This window comes from Talaromyces rugulosus, chromosome V (genome assembly GCF_013368755.1).
Source record: "Talaromyces rugulosus chromosome V, complete sequence".
NCBI lineage: Eukaryota > Fungi > Ascomycota > Eurotiomycetes > Eurotiales > Trichocomaceae > Talaromyces > Talaromyces rugulosus.
This window is the reverse complement of record NC_049565.1, coordinates 3,320,723-3,339,176: the sequence shown is the minus strand read 5'-3', so window position 1 is coordinate 3,339,176 and position 18,454 is coordinate 3,320,723. Positions and strand designations below refer to the sequence as shown.

General features: G+C 43.7%; 4 protein-coding genes across 4 annotated transcripts; 2 read left to right on the top strand and 2 right to left on the bottom strand.

The window, feature by feature from the left end:
* Window positions 1–1,227: 1,227 nt before the first annotated feature.
* Window positions 1,228–9,606, bottom strand: TRUGW13939_09698 (uncharacterized protein; the record flags this gene model as incomplete). Its single annotated transcript, XM_035492818.1, has 9 exons — window positions 1,228–1,447; window positions 1,514–2,189; window positions 2,838–3,421; window positions 3,472–3,634; window positions 3,724–4,744; window positions 5,827–7,635; window positions 7,840–8,275; window positions 8,328–8,490; window positions 8,580–9,606. The coding sequence occupies 9 exons, from the start codon at window positions 9,604–9,606 to the stop codon at window positions 1,228–1,230; spliced, it is 6,099 nt and encodes a 2,032-aa protein (XP_035348711.1).
* A 2,192-nt stretch (window positions 9,607–11,798) lies between these two features.
* Window positions 11,799–12,488, top strand: TRUGW13939_09697 (uncharacterized protein; the record flags this gene model as incomplete). The annotated part of the gene is made up of 1 exon (XM_035492817.1): window positions 11,799–12,488. The coding sequence occupies one exon, from the start codon at window positions 11,799–11,801 to the stop codon at window positions 12,486–12,488; it is 690 nt and encodes a 229-aa protein (XP_035348710.1).
* A 1,456-nt stretch (window positions 12,489–13,944) lies between these two features.
* On the top strand, window positions 13,945–14,877 carry TRUGW13939_09696 (uncharacterized protein; the record flags this gene model as incomplete). Its single annotated transcript, XM_035492816.1, has 1 exon — window positions 13,945–14,877. The coding sequence occupies one exon, from the start codon at window positions 13,945–13,947 to the stop codon at window positions 14,875–14,877; it is 933 nt and encodes a 310-aa protein (XP_035348709.1).
* A 602-nt stretch (window positions 14,878–15,479) lies between these two features.
* On the bottom strand, window positions 15,480–16,622 carry TRUGW13939_09695 (uncharacterized protein; the record flags this gene model as incomplete). The annotated part of the gene is made up of 1 exon (XM_035492815.1): window positions 15,480–16,622. One exon carries the CDS (start codon window positions 16,620–16,622, stop codon window positions 15,480–15,482), a length of 1,143 nt encoding a protein of 380 aa, XP_035348708.1.
* Window positions 16,623–18,454: the final 1,832 nt, after the last annotated feature.

Here is an 18,454-nt window from a genome sequence, read left to right as displayed (position 1 = left end):
TAGCTCTCACGATGAGTTTTGCTGTACTTGTTTCCTTGGCATGGGATTTGGAGTATTAAGATTTCGTAATTGCTACAAGTTCGATGCGTAACTTTATTTTTGCGAGTTTTTAATACTACCAATCTTGGTGCCATGTTGTGATAATATACTCTAGGCTGTTGTCCTGCTTTGGAGATTGAAGTCTGCAGTAATTCAGGGTAATTTACAAGTGTATCTGTTCCTTAACCTAATACCACAAAATGTAGAATTGTTCCGGCACTAGCCACTTAAATACAAGCGTATCCTCGCTCTCGTCTACAGTTGAGAGTAATGTCAATTGGATTGTCAAGCTGATTATGCAACCTACTGTATTATAAACCAGTCCAATGTAATGTATACATCAGTTGATATTTCAACACCACTATATCAAGCCTAGGCTGTAGATGTTTGTAATGGTTATATGCACATATAATACAATTTCTTTGCTCAGTCCACATGCTAACTCCTAACGGTTATGCAATATCTTTCTGCACTTTCCGTACTGTAGGGATTTATAAACAATATTTGAATATTGGACTTTATTCAGGAGTTTAAATAACCTGGTACAGACAGATTCGAAACCTCCTTCATGTTTTCCCTCTCTCTCTTTTCAAAATTTGCCCCACTGCGGAGACACTAGCAATAAGCCTAGTGTACAAATGTATTTTACCTACAATTAGCGTATGTTTCGTACATACTCTTACAGTTCCATGAGCCGCCGGTCCGAGATTGACCCGATATATCTTGGCAGTGGGAAGAATCTGTCCTTTTACTTTCCCTTTCCGTCCATCTCTGACAATTAACTTCTCCATTTACCGTAAGCCAGGCTTAAATTCTAAGACTGAACGCACTTCAAAAAGCACTTAAAATTGGTGGTATAGAGAAAGATTCGAAACCTTCTTCTGTTTTACACTCTCCTGGTGTTAAAACCTTAATCCTTGAATTTTGATTATTACCAGTGTATGTTCAATACGGTAGATACTCCTTACAATAACCCCAGATGTGATTGGAAGTGAACAGATTAACCAAAGCATAGTCCTAAAGTGAAATTACAGGATAGTAATTTCAGTCAATATATTATGAAAGAATAAGAATCTTCTCACAGCCCTATATGATTACTTAAGATTCTGAATGAAGTAGCTCAAAAACTACATTTTGTTGCATGTGTACATACAGTGATGAAATCAACGTAGTTTATACAATCTCAAATCAGTGCAGAGCCTCTCCATGCTTCCTGTGATGGGTGAATGTTGCAGCCTCAACCTTCCCTTGTTTTGCCAATACCCGGATCAAGTTGTTAACACTGGCAATTGTGTTAGGGTGTTTAGCACCTAGCACCTTTTCTCTGCCTGATAGAGCTCGTTTGTGCATAATTGCGGCCTCCTCAAACTTTCCCTGTTTTTCAAGCACCAATCCAAAATTATTAACACTGGATAATGTGTTAGGATGTTCAGTTCCAAGCACCTTTTCTCTGCCTAATAAAGCTTGTTCATACATAATTGCAGCCTCCTCATACTTTTCCTGTTTTTCAAGCGCCAAGCCTAGATTATTCATACTGGCAAGTGTGTTAGGATGTTCAGTACCTAGCACTTTCTGTCTTCCAGCAAGAGCCTGGTGATGCATCATTATAGCCTTCTCATAATGTCCCTGTTTTTCAAGCACTAAGCCTAGATTATTAACGCTGGCAAGTGTGTGAGGATGTTCAGTGCCTAGCACTTTCTGTCTTCCCACAAGGACCTGTTGGTGCAACATTGCAGCCTCCTCGTACTTTCCCAGGCATCTGAGTACCGAGCCTAAGTTATTGATGCTCGATAGTGTATCTGGATGCTCAGTGCCTAGCGCTTTCTCCCTGCTAGCCAAAGTTTTGCGATGCATAATTGCAGCCTCCTCATATTTTCCTTGTCTCGACATTACTGAGCCCAGAATACTAGCACTAATTAGTGTGTCAGGATGTTCAGTCCCTAACACCCTTTCTCTGCCACTTAATGCTCGCCATTGCATGATTTCAGCCTCCTTGTACTTCCCCTGTCTCGAAAAGACCCAGCCAAGAATACCAACACAGGTTAAGGTGTTAGGGTGATCAGCGCCCAGCACATTTTCTCTACCAATAAGAGCTTGTTGGTGCATAATTGCAGCTTCTTTATACTTCCCTTGTCTTGAGAGCACTAAGCCTAAGTTATTGATACTGGTTAGCGTATCAAGATGTTCAGCGCCTAGTACGCTCTCCCTGACAGTCAGAGCTTGTTGGTGCATGGTTTCAGCCTCCTCATATTTGCCTCTAAGATAAAGATACCAGCCACATCGATCGGCAATGCTCGATCGGTTCAACTGATCGTCCTCTTCCAGCTTTTCTGTGAAACGCATCATCTGGTTCAAATGCGGAAGGAGCATTTGACAAGATTCCCAAGTTTCGTAGTCTCCACTAGGAAATTTCTCCTTCATAATTCGTAGGCTTTGTCGTATGAACCTCTGAGATTGGCCTCTTTTTTTCAGCCATTGTTGGATTGATAATTGTACAAGTCGATGTATCTGAAAACACTGTCCTCCAATCTCTACTTGGATTAGGGAAAAGCTCAATAACGGAGCGACGGTATCCTCAAACTCCAATGGATGCATAATATGGCTAATCAAACTCTCTGGAATTCCTTGTCGGTCAAATATGCTCATCAATGCCAGCAGATCTGTAGCTTTTGGAAATATGCGATGGATCTGATCGAATGAAATCTGCCATGTAGTGATGACCGGATGCCGGATGCTTCGATCTCGTCGAAGATCATGAGCATCGTTGTAATTGAGAAGATGCTCTTGATTTGACTCACTTTGTTGAAAAAGTTGCAGGTAGGTCGACAAACTCGTTCGGGGTGAGCGATTCAAAATGTATGCACCAGCTTGTGCAATTGCCAGGGGAATGCATTCAAGTGCCTCAACGAGGAGTTTCGCTTCAGTTTCATACGATTGATCCACCGTAATGCGGGTTTTCAATAGGGTAATGGCATCATTAGTGCCCATTGGCTTCACTGGTATCACTTGACCGCGATGTCCCACGATGTTCCGTGCCGCTGTCTGATTTCGGGAGGTAACCAAAATGGATCCATGGGAAACATGAGGCAGGTAATCAACTAAAGGCGTATTGTCGCCAAATGTGTTAAAAAAGATATCCATATCGTCTGCATTGTCTAGAATGATCAACCAGTTGCCATTCGTCTCGTCACATAGCCAATTCTTAACCAGCCCGAGGACATCGTATTTTGGATCATCGCGCCTAGGAATCTTTGCGACTGCTGCAATATCTTGATACCCTTGCTCAAATCTCGATGTATTACTCCCGTGAACCCAAAATATCCAAGTATTCGGCGCAGATTCTCGAATACGGTATGTATACTCGATTGCGATCTGAGATTTGCTAGAATATATTTAGTTTGTCGCATCGTCAATATCTTCCACTTCACTCACCCTACGCCCCCCAAGCCAACGAGTGCGGCACGCTTTGAAGTATGCACCGTTCTTCCTTGAAGAGCGTTCCTAATACTCACGATGATGTCTTCTCGACCAACAAACATCTCGTCTCTCTCAAAGGGAACCGTTGAAGATGGCTTAGGACGACTTAAGGTTTTACCTAAAAATAAGGCTCTAATCAGAATTGACATAATAGAGATACAAATAGTTTCCACCGGTGACTCTCTGATGGGGTGGAGATCGACTTACGTGGCTGCTGCTGAGAACCATCCTGCCAGTACGCCAAGATACATTTCGCACAAGATGCTGCTGTTGCTGCAGCATAGTTCTGCCATGCCTTATTTTTATGACTGTCTGCGTAATCGCAAACACCTTTGATGATCACACAAGGCAGGCTGTCCGATACTCCAGCACCCTCCATCTCAAATCCAATCACCCCCTCCTTTTCAGCCAGTTGATCACGATGCTCACCAGACTTCATCACAGAGCTCGCTGACGCAATCTTGCCAATATGAATGATCGGTGCCGGGTTGTCGGAATGTAGTCGGCGTCGCGGAACCAAATCTCCTGCACATCCAACCGTCCCACAGTCACTCTTCAATGCCTGCTGGCAGACTGGATCGAAGCTCGAGTGGCAATCAGCACAGATGCATTCTGCTATAGATTTTTGATTATAGTGCTTGTGGCGATAAGAGGCGTCGAATAACCGGTCCTGTAAAATACCTGGATACATCCACTGATTTCCTTTCATTTCTTGAAGCATTTTCAGGTATTCCGTGGTTTGCCTTTGTACTAGATCTCTCATTTGTAGAGTTCGCAAAAAGTTCAGGAAGGACCGAATTTCTCGATTAGGTGATGCGGGCGCTTCCATGATACCTTTTTTCCGTTCGAACCCATCCGGGTACTGTCTGCCAAAATCGTACTCAATCACCCTATCGCCGATAATAATGTCGCCCAGGACGATCTCCGTACGATCAGATGTATACGGTACTCCACCGCAGATGCCGACAAGTAAAGCTAGCTTGATTCCCGTGAAACTGACGGGCAAGACACTAGCGACGCCAGCGGACGTTCGATTTCCCATACCCGGCATGTAAGCCAACACGACATCATGATTTTTGATTCTTCCAGTTGTATAAATGTTGGCGTCGCCCACGTGCTTGCCATGTATGGGACCCAGCTCATCGTAGCGTTCATCGAATAATGCCATCATAGCCTGCGCCTCTAGAGGCAGGGCGCAGATTATCGCGATCGTGAACTCATCACGGGACTGTGGAGGCATCTTTGCATGATTCTCGCTTTCTTCGACTCGAACACACTCATGGACACGTCGTGTGAGTGAATGTATTTTTCGCGCTATGCGTCGTCATAGAATTTGAGCAGGTCATCGCTCTCCATGGGGTCAAGCGGAGTATCAGGCTGAGAGTGGACTGTGGGCATTGGTTGGTGTTGGATGCAAACACGTCAAATGGAAGTGTCACGTGTGAATCACGTGCACGGCCCGATCGCGTGCCACTTTTATGGCTTAGTGGATCTGCGGGTAGGCCATGTTAGTGATTTACAGACAGATTCGAAACCTCCTTCATGCTGTTACCCTCTTTGTTTAATTTTGCCCCCACTGCGGAGACACTAGCCATAAGCCTAGTGTGAAAATATTTTTTTCCTGTATTTTACCGACAATTAGCGTATGTTTCGTATGTACTCTTACGATTCCACAATGTTTTGGCTCTGAGCAGAGTATCCAAACACGAGGAATCTGCCATTACTTTGGCTTTCTCGTCCATGTCTGACATTTAGGCTGTTACTGTAGTTACATATGTACTATAACTAGCAAAATGTTTTCCAGTCTGACTTATAAAACTAATCGCACTTGCAGACCACTCCCCGCGCAGTCTAAAAATTGAGCCATCAAAGTTGGAGGTAAATTTTGTTCAACGTGCGGTATTACAAGTACAGTATTATCAAGGCATGATAAAGGAACAAGTAATTTGCATTTGCGTGACTTATCTAACTATACATTAATGTGAAGAATTTAACCTGCTTTGAACCGCTGCCCTGTTCGACCTGAAGACTCTGTTGCCTAACCCTCGTATCCCACTTAGCTTTTACAGTCAGTTTCAAAATCGCCTTCACCTTATTTACATTCTCTTTGATAAAGTGTGCCCCATTATAGAGACAGGCTAGTAAATATATAGTTAGATTAGTGTCTATCACTACCGTAAATGTATACTACTTAACTATTATCAGACTAGTACAAGGCAGCAACTTCACAATAGTGGGGCAGAATTCAGCACAGAGTATGTAAAAAGGTGAAGCCAATTTCGAAATTGGCTGTAAGAACCGATCCTACACCTTCTCTTTGCCAGCGAGTACTCGTCGATGCATGGCCTCTGCCTCCTCATATTTTCCCTGGTTTTCAAGCACTAAGCCTAAATTATTGACACTGATCAGTGTGTCAGGATGTTCAGCGCCTAGCATTTTCTCACTACCAGCAAGTGCTCGTCGATGCATGGCCTCTGCCTCCTCATATTTTCCCCGACTTTGAAGTACAAAGCCTAGATTATCGACACTGGTCAGTGTCTCAGGATGTTCAGCGCCTAACACTTTTTCTTTGCCAGCGAGTGCTCGTCGATGCATGGCCTCTGCCGCCTCATATTTCCCCTGACTTTCAAGCACAAGGCTTAGATTATTGACACTGATCAATGTGTCAGGATGTTCAGCGCCCAGAATTTTCTCACTACCAGCAAGTGCTCGTCGATGCATGGCCTCTGCCTCCTTATATTTTCTCTGACTTTTAAGCACAAAGCCTAGATTATCGACACTGGTCAGTGTCTCAGGATGTTCAGCACCTAACACTTTCTCTTTGCCAGTGAGTGCTCGTTGATGCATGGCCTCCGCCGCCTCATATTTTCTCTGACTTTGAAGTACAAAGCCTAGATTATCGACACTGGTCAATGTCTCAGGATGTTCAGCACCTAACACTTTTTCTTTGCCAGCGAGTGCTCGTCGATGCATGGCCTCTGCCGCCTCATATTTCCCCTGACTTTCAAGCACTAAGCCTAAATTATTGACACTGATCAGTGTGTCAGGATGTTCAGCGCCTAGCATTTTCTCACTACCAGCAAGTGCTCGTCGATGCATGGCCTCTGCCTCCTCATGTTTTCCCTGACTTTTAAGCACAAAGCCTAGATTATCGACACTGGTCAGTGTCTCAGGATGTTCAGCACCTAACACTTTCTCTTTGCCAGTGAGTGCTCGTCGATGCATGGCCTCCGCCGCCTCATATTTCCCCTGACTTTTAAGCACAAAGCCTAGATTATCGACACTGGTCAGTGTCTCAGGATGTTCAGCACCTAACACTTTTTCTTTGCCAGCGAGTGCTCGTCGATGCATGGCCTCTGCCGCCTCATATTTCCCCTGACTTTCAAGCACTAAACCTAAATTATTGACACTGATCAGTGTGTCAGGATGTTCAGCGCCTGACACTTTTTCTTTGCCAGCAAGTGCTCGTCGATGCATGGCCTCCGCGTCTTCATATTTCCCTTGGCTTTTAAGTACTGAGCCCAAATTATCAACACTAATCAATGTATCAAGATGTTCAGCGCCTAGGAATTTCTCTCTGCCAGCGAGTGCTCGTCGATGCATAGTTTCAGCCTCGACATATTTCCCCATAAGATGGAGATACCAACCACATCGATTGGCAACGCTCGACACATTCAAGTGATCCTCCTCATCTAACTCCCAATATAACTCCTCAGTAAAACGGATCGCCTCTTTCAAATGTGGAAGGAGCATGTGACAAGATGCTGTTGTTTCATAATCTCCACTTGGAAATATAGTTTCCATTACTCGCAGGCTTCGCTTGGCTAATTGATGGGCCAGGCCTTGTTTCTTTAACCACTGTCGGATGGATAATTGTACAAGTCGGTGTAACTCGAACAACCGTCCTCCAACCTCGACCTGCACAAGAGAAAAGCTCATTAGTGGAGCCATTGCATCCTCGAATCCTAATTGATCCATCCCTTCACTAATCAGCTCTTCCGGAATCCCTTGTCGATCAAACATACTCATCAATGCCAGTAGATCTGTCGCTTTCGGAGAGATACGTCGGATCTGATCAAATGAGATCTGCCACGTAGTGATGACCGGATGCCGGATGCTCTGATCTCGTCGAAGATCATGAGCATCGTTATAATTTAGAAGATGCTCTTGGTTGGATTCACTCCGCTGAAAAAGGCCCAAGTAAGCTGATATACTCATTCGAGGTGAGCGATTTGAAATGTAGGCACCAGCTTGTGTAACCGCTAATGGGATGCATTCTAGTGCCTGTACTAGCAGTCGAGCGTCTTCATCTGACTGTTGTACATTAACGCGAGTTCGCAACAAGGCAATAGCATCATGCGTGTTCATTGGCTCGACTGGTATCATCTGACCGTAAGGCCCCACTATATTTCGTGCCGCGGTCTGATTTCGTGATGTAATCAAAATTGATCCGTGGGAAACACGAGGTAAGTAATCCACTAACGGCACGTTTTTACCAGAGTTGAAAAAGGTATCAATATCGTCCGCGTTATCCAGAACCATCAGCCAGCTGCCGTTCTTCTCATCAAATAGCCATTTATGGACTAGCTGGAGGATGTCAGATTTTGGATCGTCGCATCCAGGAACCTTTGCTATTGTTGCAATATCTCGGTACCCTTGCTCAAATCTCGTCGTATTACTAGCGTGGACCCAAAATATCCATGTGTTAGGCGCAGATTCTCGAACACGGTATGTATACTCGATCGCTATCTGAGATTTTCTGGGACATATTCAGTTATTGTATATCATTCTCTTATATGTTTGTTACTCACCCTATCCCTCCTAGACCAACAAGTGCGGCACGCTTAGAAGTCCGCCCAGTTCTTCCCTGAATAGCCTTCTTGATACTCATGATAATGTCCTCTCGACCAACAAACATTTCATCTCTCTCAAAGGGGACCGTTGAAGATGGCTGAGAATGACTTGATATTTCTGCTAAAAAATGGAACTCTGATCAGCATTGGCAAAATAAAGGTACAAATAGTAACCATAGGTCGCTGTCCAATAAGCAGAGATCAACTTACGTCGCTGTTGCTGAAGACCGGTTGTCCAATTTTCCAAGAAAGCTTTAGTACAACACGCTGCAGTTGCCGACGCATAGTTCTGCCATGCCTTGTTTTTATGACTGTCTGTATAGTCGCACACGCCTTTGATAATGATGCAGGGTAGATTATCCCATACTCCAGCACCTTCCATCTCAAATCCAATGATGCCCTCGTTTTCGGCTAGTCTGTCGCGATGCTCACCTGATCTCATCACTGTGTTTGCCGAAGCTACTGTGCCAATGTGAATAAAGGCCCCTGGTTTATCTTTGTCAAGCCTGCGTCGCTGAATCGACTGTCCTGCACAACCTAGTCGTTGGCAGTCACTCTTTAACGCTAGCTCGCACACCGGGTCTTGGTTAGAATGGCAGTCAATGCAGACGCATTCTACAGCTGGATCTTGCTCATAATGTCTATGGCGATAAGAGGCAGGAAACAGGATATCTTGTGAGACACCAGGATAAGTCCAGTCTCTCTCATTGTGTCCTTGAAGGTCTTGCAGATGCTCCATGATTTGTTGTTGAATCAGAGTTCGTTTTCTGGAGGTTCGTAAACTGTTGAGGAAAGATCGAATCTCTTGATTAGGCTGCCCAAATGTCTCTTTAACACCACTTTTCCGCACAAAGCCGTCAGGATATTGTCGGCCAAAATCATATTCAACAACACTATCGCTAATGATCACATCACCTAAGATGATCTCCGTATTGTCTGTTGAATATGGTGCTCCGCCACAGATCCCGACCACCAGAGCGAGCTTGATCTGTGCAAAACTGATTCGCAGGCCTCGAGCGACGCTGGCAGAACTCCGATTTCCCATCCCTGGCATAAAGGCTAGCACGATATGGTGGCCGGCGATCCTTCCTGTGGCATACGTGTTGTCGTCCCCTTCCTGCTTACCATATGTGTGACTATCATAATGTTCATCTAATAATGCTTCCACCGCATCGGCTTCCACAGGCAGGGCACAGATAATCGCAATTTCGAAGTCCTTGCGGGTCCGTGGAGGCATCGCTGCATCATTTATTCATTTCAGAATCGGGACGGAAGTAGGAAACAAAATATATCACCAAATGTTGTCTTTCCTATAGCAAGAGGCTGCAGACGACCAGAATGATTTGGTACAGTAACTCATTAGCTCATGTTTGAAGGAGTCGGAATGGGCAAAGCGGGGCATGAGGCTGATTGCGGGTTGTAGGAATTGATTGGGTAGGATGCAAACACGTCAAAACATCCCACGTCACAGAGCCGAACGTCACGTGAAAACTGTGGATTCTACAGATAAGCATTAGTGGATCTACGGATGAACCATGTTTCGTGACTCACTTGATCTACAGGAAACGTGGCCTGAACATGAGAGTATTCCCAATACGGCATGGTTGGTCACGTGGATAATCACACTGTCACTGACACTTACTGTGCAACATCTGCAAGGGATGCCGCAAAACCCAACAATTAACTTGCAGGCATGGCCCCCCATCTGGCGGATTGGCAGCACGACATGATCCGTGGCATGATCCAAGGTGGGAAAAAGAACCCCGAAATTGTAAAAGCAGCTAAATGTAGCGTGCGATCCGTTTTCAACATCAGATCAAACCTGCGACGCTACGGCACAACCAAAGCCCCTGCGAATCGTGGAGGTCGACCGCCTTCGATAACACCAACCATGCTAGAACTGCTCTGCGACAAGTTATTAGACAAACCAGGGTTATATATTGATGAGATGGTGGTATACCTATACGATGTACTAGGCATTGTTGTCACGGAATCCAGCGTTCAACGGGCTTTGGCTAGAGCTGGTTGGTCTAGAAAAGTATCTCGCCAAGTAGCGAAGGAACGAAACGCCGATTTGCGAGATTATTATCTCCATCGCTTATCGGAGTATCGTTCATATCATCTCGTGTACATTGACGAATCGGGGTGCGATAGACGAGTTGGGTTCCGACGCACCGCCTGGTCTCCGATTGGCGTGACGCCAGTCCAGATTTCTCAATTTCGAAGAGAGCAAAGGTATCAGATTTTACCCGCGTATGCTCAAGATGGAGTCATTCTTGCACGTGTGTATCAAGGATCTACTGATGCTGCAGCCTTTGAAGACTTTGTAGAGCGGCTTTTGCAGCACTGCAATAAATATCCAGGCCCAAAGTCTGTCCTAGTGATGGATAATGCATCGTTCCATCGGACAGCTCGGCTTCAATAGCTGTGTTCAGAAGCAGGGGTGAAGTTAGAATATTTGCCGCCTTACTCTCCAGATCTCAATCCGATTGAGGAGATGTTCGCGGAGTTGAAGGCTTTTATCAAAAAGCAATGGAGTATATATGAGAACGATCCACGCCAAGGTTTCGATACCTTTCTAGACTGGTGTGTTCATATGGTTGGTTCCAAGAGGCAGAGCGCAGAGGGCCATTTCAGACACGCGGGAATCGAGGTTGAAGATCCTCCAGCCGTTGAGAGCTCATCATCTCAGGCGTAGAATAGGTTGTTGAGAAAAAGCAGTCCTAGCGTCTAAGTTTCAATTTATTTATGCAGGTTAGAAGCAAATCGCATGGTAACCTACTTTGTTTAGTTTCGTTGGGTCATAGAACTATAACTATCCAAGATAGGCTACAAGATGAAGGTTTTTCCCCGCAGCACCCGTTTACGACACCAAAGTATAAAGTTCGCGTGGCGTACCCCGCAGAATTAGCTTTGAGGCTAAAAAGTCTCATGCAGTTATTAACTAGCTTGGAGACGCGTTTCCGAGGCATTGATAGATTAATGACCTGGTACGGTATATCGAGATTTCGCTCGTGAATGTAGAGATGGCTCTGGGGTTGATTCACGACGTCATAATCACGTGATCAGGTGACTTTTGCCAGAACATTCCTAGCCAATGAGCTTGAGAGACCTGGACTAGCGTCGATAAATTGGCTTGGCAGACTTCATTCAGAGAAGGCCAGAATGACCTGGTAACAGCCAGCACTTCTGTCTATAAGCATGCTTGACTTTCTGTCTGATGGGCCATAAGATATCGCTAGCATTTTAGTGGTCTTCTTGGAGCGCCGTGTGGGCCAGGGCACCTGGGAGTCTCCAGCAGGTGGTTCGATCTGGCAAGTGTTTTTTTGAGGCTCGATCAAGAGATACCATGGCCACTCTTCTTTGTGTTATGCTAGCTCAAGCTGACAAGATGCTGTTGATTACTAGGATGACGCAAAATGACCCAGAATGCCTTCGATTCCCGCGAAACGTCGTATGATCTCCAAGAGGACTGGAATAATTTCAGCCAGTGGCAGTCTGAGGCAAGCCCTCTGGTGCTGGCGTGATCCAAAAGATAAGATGCATCACAAACTTGGACCCCACCCTCTGGAAAGTATGGTTCGATATGTGGAGCAAGGTGGCAAAATATCGACTCATGAAGACGTACCTGACTTCATCCGCCAAGAGATATTAGGCGCAGAAGAGCAGCGGCAAAACCAACCAAAAAATTCACACCATCGAGCCGCCTCCTCTCCTTCAATTAATATCACCAACGTTTTACCTTCACCATCTTCATCAGCTGCTCATCAAATGGCAGCAGGCGAAGCATCCACCTCTGCACCACCAACAAGATCCAACTCAACAGATTGTTTGAATGTGCAGGGATGCAGGGATGACGCTGTCATTGACTATACAGACTGGCAGATATCTCAAGCGAGAAGTGACACGTGGAGAGACGGCTTTCAACGTTGCGGCGCTATCGCTTTAGAAAAAGGGCTTGATCTTGACTTGCTGTATAAGAAGGGCCCCACGGTTTATGATGGCCAAAATATTATAGAAGGCTTGATAGAACAGTATGTGCGAGACATCAAATTCTGGGCAGAGAAGGTTCGACCAAGAAGGAGAGAGTTCGAAAGTGCAACCAGTCAATCATTATGATGTTTCTTGCATCTTTGTTTGTTTTCTTGACCTTACGCTTTGAGTCGTCTGTTGAAATTTTTGTTGCAAAAGATTGATAAGGGTTCAAACACCAGGCAGGTTATAAGTGCTATGTTCTGTGATCATTTTTGTTTCATCTCGAAAATTAGAAGGAGGGTAATAGTTAAAGAACTTGTTAAATGACATGTGAATTAAAATGGAGTAGTAGATATAAGATGGGATGACGAGGCTGGTTACCTTCCGAGTTTTCACGTCACTATGGGGTCGGTAAAACCCTCCGACATAGTTAACCGAGACAAGAGTTGTAAGGTATCGTAATTTGGTAACATTTCAAGCTACTGACAACCATGAAAAATGACTACCTAACCCAATGTGGTTAAACAATATTGATTGCGGGGCAAATTTAAAAGAGAAAGTTTATAGAAAGATGAAGGAGGTTTCGAATTTGTTCAAAATAATGTGCAAAACCCAAAACCAGCTTCACCTTGAACACACAATCTTGTCTTAATTTGACCCCACTTTTACAAAAATATTTATATACTATACTATAAATGGTTAGTACATTACTTACTGTAATATAAACATATTGGTAAATACTTGTTTGCGATACTATTGACAGAACACACCACATTTAACAGATACACTAACCTACAAACGATTAGTGGTTTAAAACAGGTAACAAACAAAACAAAACATATCTCGTAAGACACTGAAAAATACTGAACCAACTAGGCTGCCTTGGCAGTGGGGCAAAATAATCAAGGAGTATGTTTTCTCATGAAGGAGGTTTCGAATGTCTCTGTAGTGACGGTGGCACCTTCAAAAGTTAACAACCCATTTGGTCTCTACATATATTATATTATACCTTGATTCATATCACCTCCTGAGTCAGATCATAGTATCATGTACCAGTCTACTAATATGTTTCTCCCATTGTTCTCTTTTCTTCTGGCAATTTTGGCCATGTCCAAAACTCCCAATACTACATATCCCACCGCCACCCCCAGTCCTCGTTCTACGTGTTTGTGTCAAATCTCACAGAGCAAAATGTTGTCATCTTGTTTGGCGGCATTGTCAGTAGTAAGGACAACCCCGGGGTTTGAGCTACCAACAACCTATTCTTCATTCTCGCCTTCAACGGATGTTTTGGGCTCTAGCTGGACAAACACCCATCCGATATCAGTTCAAACAACGTTATCGGAAAAAACGTCAACACCAACGCTACATACATCCAGCATGAACCCTTCACCTTCATCAATTGCAATGACTATACTTACAAGTAATTCGTCTGCAAGGAATGGAACTAATTACTTTTACACAATTCCTTTGAGAGTTGGAAAGTACATTTTGCATTTGCAATTACATACATTAGCGTCAAACACGTATGTTCTCAACACGTCTGAAGAGAAAACATAGACTGACTAGTTGAAGTATTGTGTACACCTCCCAACCCAGTATGGGTAATAATATTACTCTCTATGTGCCCTCCCACGCAAACTTGTCGCAGAAAATTCCGTGGAAGTGGCGCGGAGATAATATGGAAATAGACGGCCCCGATCTGAACGGGACTCTGGTTTATCGCGACAACATCATCATGCACGATGGTCCTGTATCTGTTAACCAAGCCCTTGCGATTGCCAATCCATCAAGGGAACTGGAATTACCACAAGGTGCTCTGGCCTATCAGTCGTGGGATGGGCTGCTGTCCCTGACCCGGCAAAATGCAAGCCTACTTTTCATACAGGACGGGGAGACCACTCTCATCTCACATGCGTCATGGTTTGACAATATCTTGCCCCAGCTTCGAGATCCAGTTATTGGAATTGCATTACGACATCAAGATGAGGGATTTATTGACCTTGGCTGGACGAATAGCAAAATGTATTCAGATAAGATCCAGTGGGCATACTCCAATTCTCTTGCGACTGGGTATTGGGCGTTTCATGTAAATTCGTGGAAGATTGGCACTCAACCTGCTGTACCCTGCGACTTTGACATGCAAATTAACACAGGCACAAGGTATACAACGCTAGATCCCGGAATTGTCAACAACTTTCGAGCACAAGTAGCGCTTCAAATGGATACTGAAACTCTCGGGGAATCAATGTACTATAAATGCAACATTACCCTACCCAATGTCACACTCACTGTTGATCGTGCCGGTGGTGGGACATTTGACTTGGATATTCCTGGAAAGGCTTTTAAATTAGGTGAGAATGACGACGGGACATGTGAGTTTGGGCTAGTTTCTATGGGAGGATTTAATCCAGATGACTTCGGAGGAGAATCAGCTTTGGGGATTACCGCCCTGCGGACTTTATACGTGGTTTTGAACGCATCAGAATCGATAGGCTTTGCGCCTCAGGTTGACATACCTATTCAATTTTGACTAGCTCATCCCTAAATTCTATCCGCTATGATGCTTTTCTGGTCTTTTTCTTCTATTTTAACATTCTAAAACCGCAGGACGCAGTTTCATTAAGCCATAGACAATAGATAGCAGAATATTCAAAGTAGTTACAGACAGATTCGAAACTGGCTTCACCTTATTTACACACTCTCTGTTGAATTTTACCCTAATATGGAGATATTTCTACGTTAGACTAGTGTGATATTGGTTAATTAGTATATATTTATAGTAGTGATATACTATATACTAACTCTATATTTATTAGCGCAAGGCAACATAGTGGGGCAGAATTTAACAGAGAGTGTGTAAACATAGTGAAGCCAATTTTGAATTTGCCTGTACTGCTTTACCCTTACCTGTGAAGCACACATTATACCGCTCTAGCTATTCAAAGTATACCAAATAGCATATAATAGCAGAAGGATAGAAATAAACTAAAATTTATAACAATACTGTAGAAGCGACCGAAGTTTCCTCGGTTGTTATTGGCAAGAAGACCACCAGGCACTTTCTTCGACACACTTCCAAGGAGTCGCACATACAGTAGAACCTTTATAGTCTTGGCCGCCGCACTTTATTTGTCAGCTATTGGTGGGAACCTGAGAGAATAGCACACTAACCTGACCCCATTGTGATATGAAAGGACCCGTCACAAATGATGTTGAATTAAGCGAAGAAGTTCGGCTCGGTGCGTTAGTTACTGTTGTTCCTGTACCTGATCCTGAGCAGGGTGAGCCTTTATTGAGGATATTTTTACTTTGTTGTGCATAGGTGCATCCACCAATGACATTTGCGTCTGAAAATCCAGCATCCCAGAGCATAATACCTCCCCAATGCGAATTCATGGTGTACTTTGTGACTGTAATGGCCAAATCACTTGGACTCATGTAGTATTTTTCTCCGCTTATTTTACCATTTGCTCCCTTTGTGGATGCCGGCACACCAATGAAGACCTTGGCGGCAGCTGAGGAGCCAGTTGTAATCAGATCTACCCAATCGTTATAATTTATGGGATTCGGGTGCGAACAGTCATCATTGTTGTAGAACTGAACCCAGAGATAGTCAAAAACCGCTTCCTGGATTGCTTGCCTCATATAAGGCTCATTAAGAGGGCACTGGGGCGCTCCACTTATATAGTAGACGTGGGAGGGATCTGAAGCAAAATTGGAACGTAAAACCGATATCAGGTATTGATAATACTGGCTACCTTCGGGCTTTTCAATATCAAAATCCCAACCATCAACAAATGTTTTGCCGAAAGGGCGAGGGATATTACCCTGTGAAGTATTTCCATATGCATCCCAAAGGTTTTGGCCGATTGCTTCAGCTTCAGCTTGTGACTGTAGTGAGTACGCACCACTTCCACCACCAAGGGACAGTATTATCTTAACACCATGAGATTTACAAGTTTCGATTGCAGATGCAAGATCATCGCAGTTACTGGGTTCCCCTTTCAAAGAAATAGAGCAAGATTGACCAATAGTACCCGACGGTATACTATTGCTATTCCCATATTCATAAAGGAAACTCAGAATAATAATATCAACTCCAGAATCTGGTGCACAGTAACTGGATAGATCATTATTTTCCACTGTGTTTCCGCCGTTTTGGCCCCAGTAAACCGCAACCTCTCCTGCAGAAGAGTTGGAACGACTGATATGGGAGGTCGCCGAGACAGCTGTAGCCACGAGACTGAATATGTTGACTGTTGTTGAAAAATGCATATTCTTAATATTTATCTTAATTTTTGTGCATAAAATATATCATTTTAGAAACCAGACAGAGTACTTTAGTCGATTTAAAAGTAATCCGGGTTTCTTTAATACTTTGTTCTTTGTTTGAAAAGTTAGTGCTGACATATGGACCTAAACAAGGCACAATTAGGCCGGGCTGATGAAATAAAGATTTTTGTTTAGATTTTCGACCAAAAACTTTCTGGTAGTTTGGTAAACCTTAATATCCAATATTGAACAGTTTATAATATATCTATATCAAAATGATCTATAGCATCTATAATTTCTCCTACCTTGACAAATCCAACATCCTCAATATCAATTGATACAGTACAATGTTTGAACAGATTGTTCCAGATAACTTCTCAATATACCTGAGGAGGTTTAATAACCTAAAATAAAGTTGGTGATGAATTCGCCTTTATCTAACTACCAACTCTATGCCGTATACTCCTAGAAATCTGTAGCATGCGAAATTATATGGGCAGATACAGGTAAATTCAAAACTGGCTGCACCTTGTTTACACACTCTCTGTTAAATTCTGTCCCACTGTGAAGATGTTGTTTCCTTGTGCTAATAAATATAGAGTTAGTAAATCGCATATCACTACATACCACAAACATATACTAATTAACCAATATCACACTAGTCTAAGGCAGAGATATCCCCACAGTGGGGTAAAATTCAATAAAGAGTGTGTAAACAAGGTGAAGTCAGTTTCGAATCTGCCTGTATTAGGTACATGTATCTCTAGTAGGATTCCTCTCTCTTGACTTTTTTGTGGTAGGAGATTTGAGTTGTTGAGGTACTGTAAACTAGATATCTTCTCAGCTGGTCTACAAAATCCAAACTTTCACATGTTTTTTATCTTAAATTTTGGTTAAGAGACAAGGTCTTCCTCACTAAATAATACGGTCTAACGGTCGATTGGAATAACATCTCTGATCATCCTACCAACCTATCCAGCCTGTTTCAGTTACGGTAAACTACGACTGAATCAATTATTATGCAAATATGTACAGTATTATTCTTAGATATATGAGGATAATTCCTGGGCAATTGGGGTCTTGTACGAATATGGTGTATATATGGGGAATCACACTAAGTCCATTCAAATGCTGTGCTACATAGCGAACCACCAATCTCCTGGATGAGAGATTCCAGTCAACAAGCCGCGAAATGCGGGCTACGCATGCATATATTAACTTTGGACATAAAAGGTTTAGCACGCTTAATCGGGAAATCGATCCAGGCTCCTATTCGGATCGGTTGATTAACCTTCAGAGCACCGATCCATTGCGGAAAATGGCCTGGCTTACATATGCGTAGCAAAACTTGTCAATCGATGGTCCTGCAAAGATGCGCCACAAGACAGGTACAAACAAGGATTTTTACTCTCCATGAGGTCCCTGTACTTTGAGAATACCTCACATAAACGAGTCTCTCGGCTCCTCCACGTGGTACATTGTTGCTTCGATTGATGATTTGCTTTGGTGATGATCATCCATTGCGTGCTGAGGTCAGCTAGATCTTCATCATCCAAGCATTCGTCACACAGGGTATCGATGAGAACATTCCGCTTTCCGGGGGAAAGAAAGATTAAAAGTCCTAGGTATGCTGCACCTGGATCCGAAAAACGGACACGAGCCTTCCAGTCACGAGAGTTGCGACGAGGACAATTCACACACATCCAGGTAAGGGAACCACTCCGAAAGCCCAACATGGTCAAACCCGCGCCAAAACGTATCAATTTGAGCCTGCATCGGAGTTCTCAATTAGCCCATATCAGAATTTTGTACAATGTAAACATTAAGTATGGGAG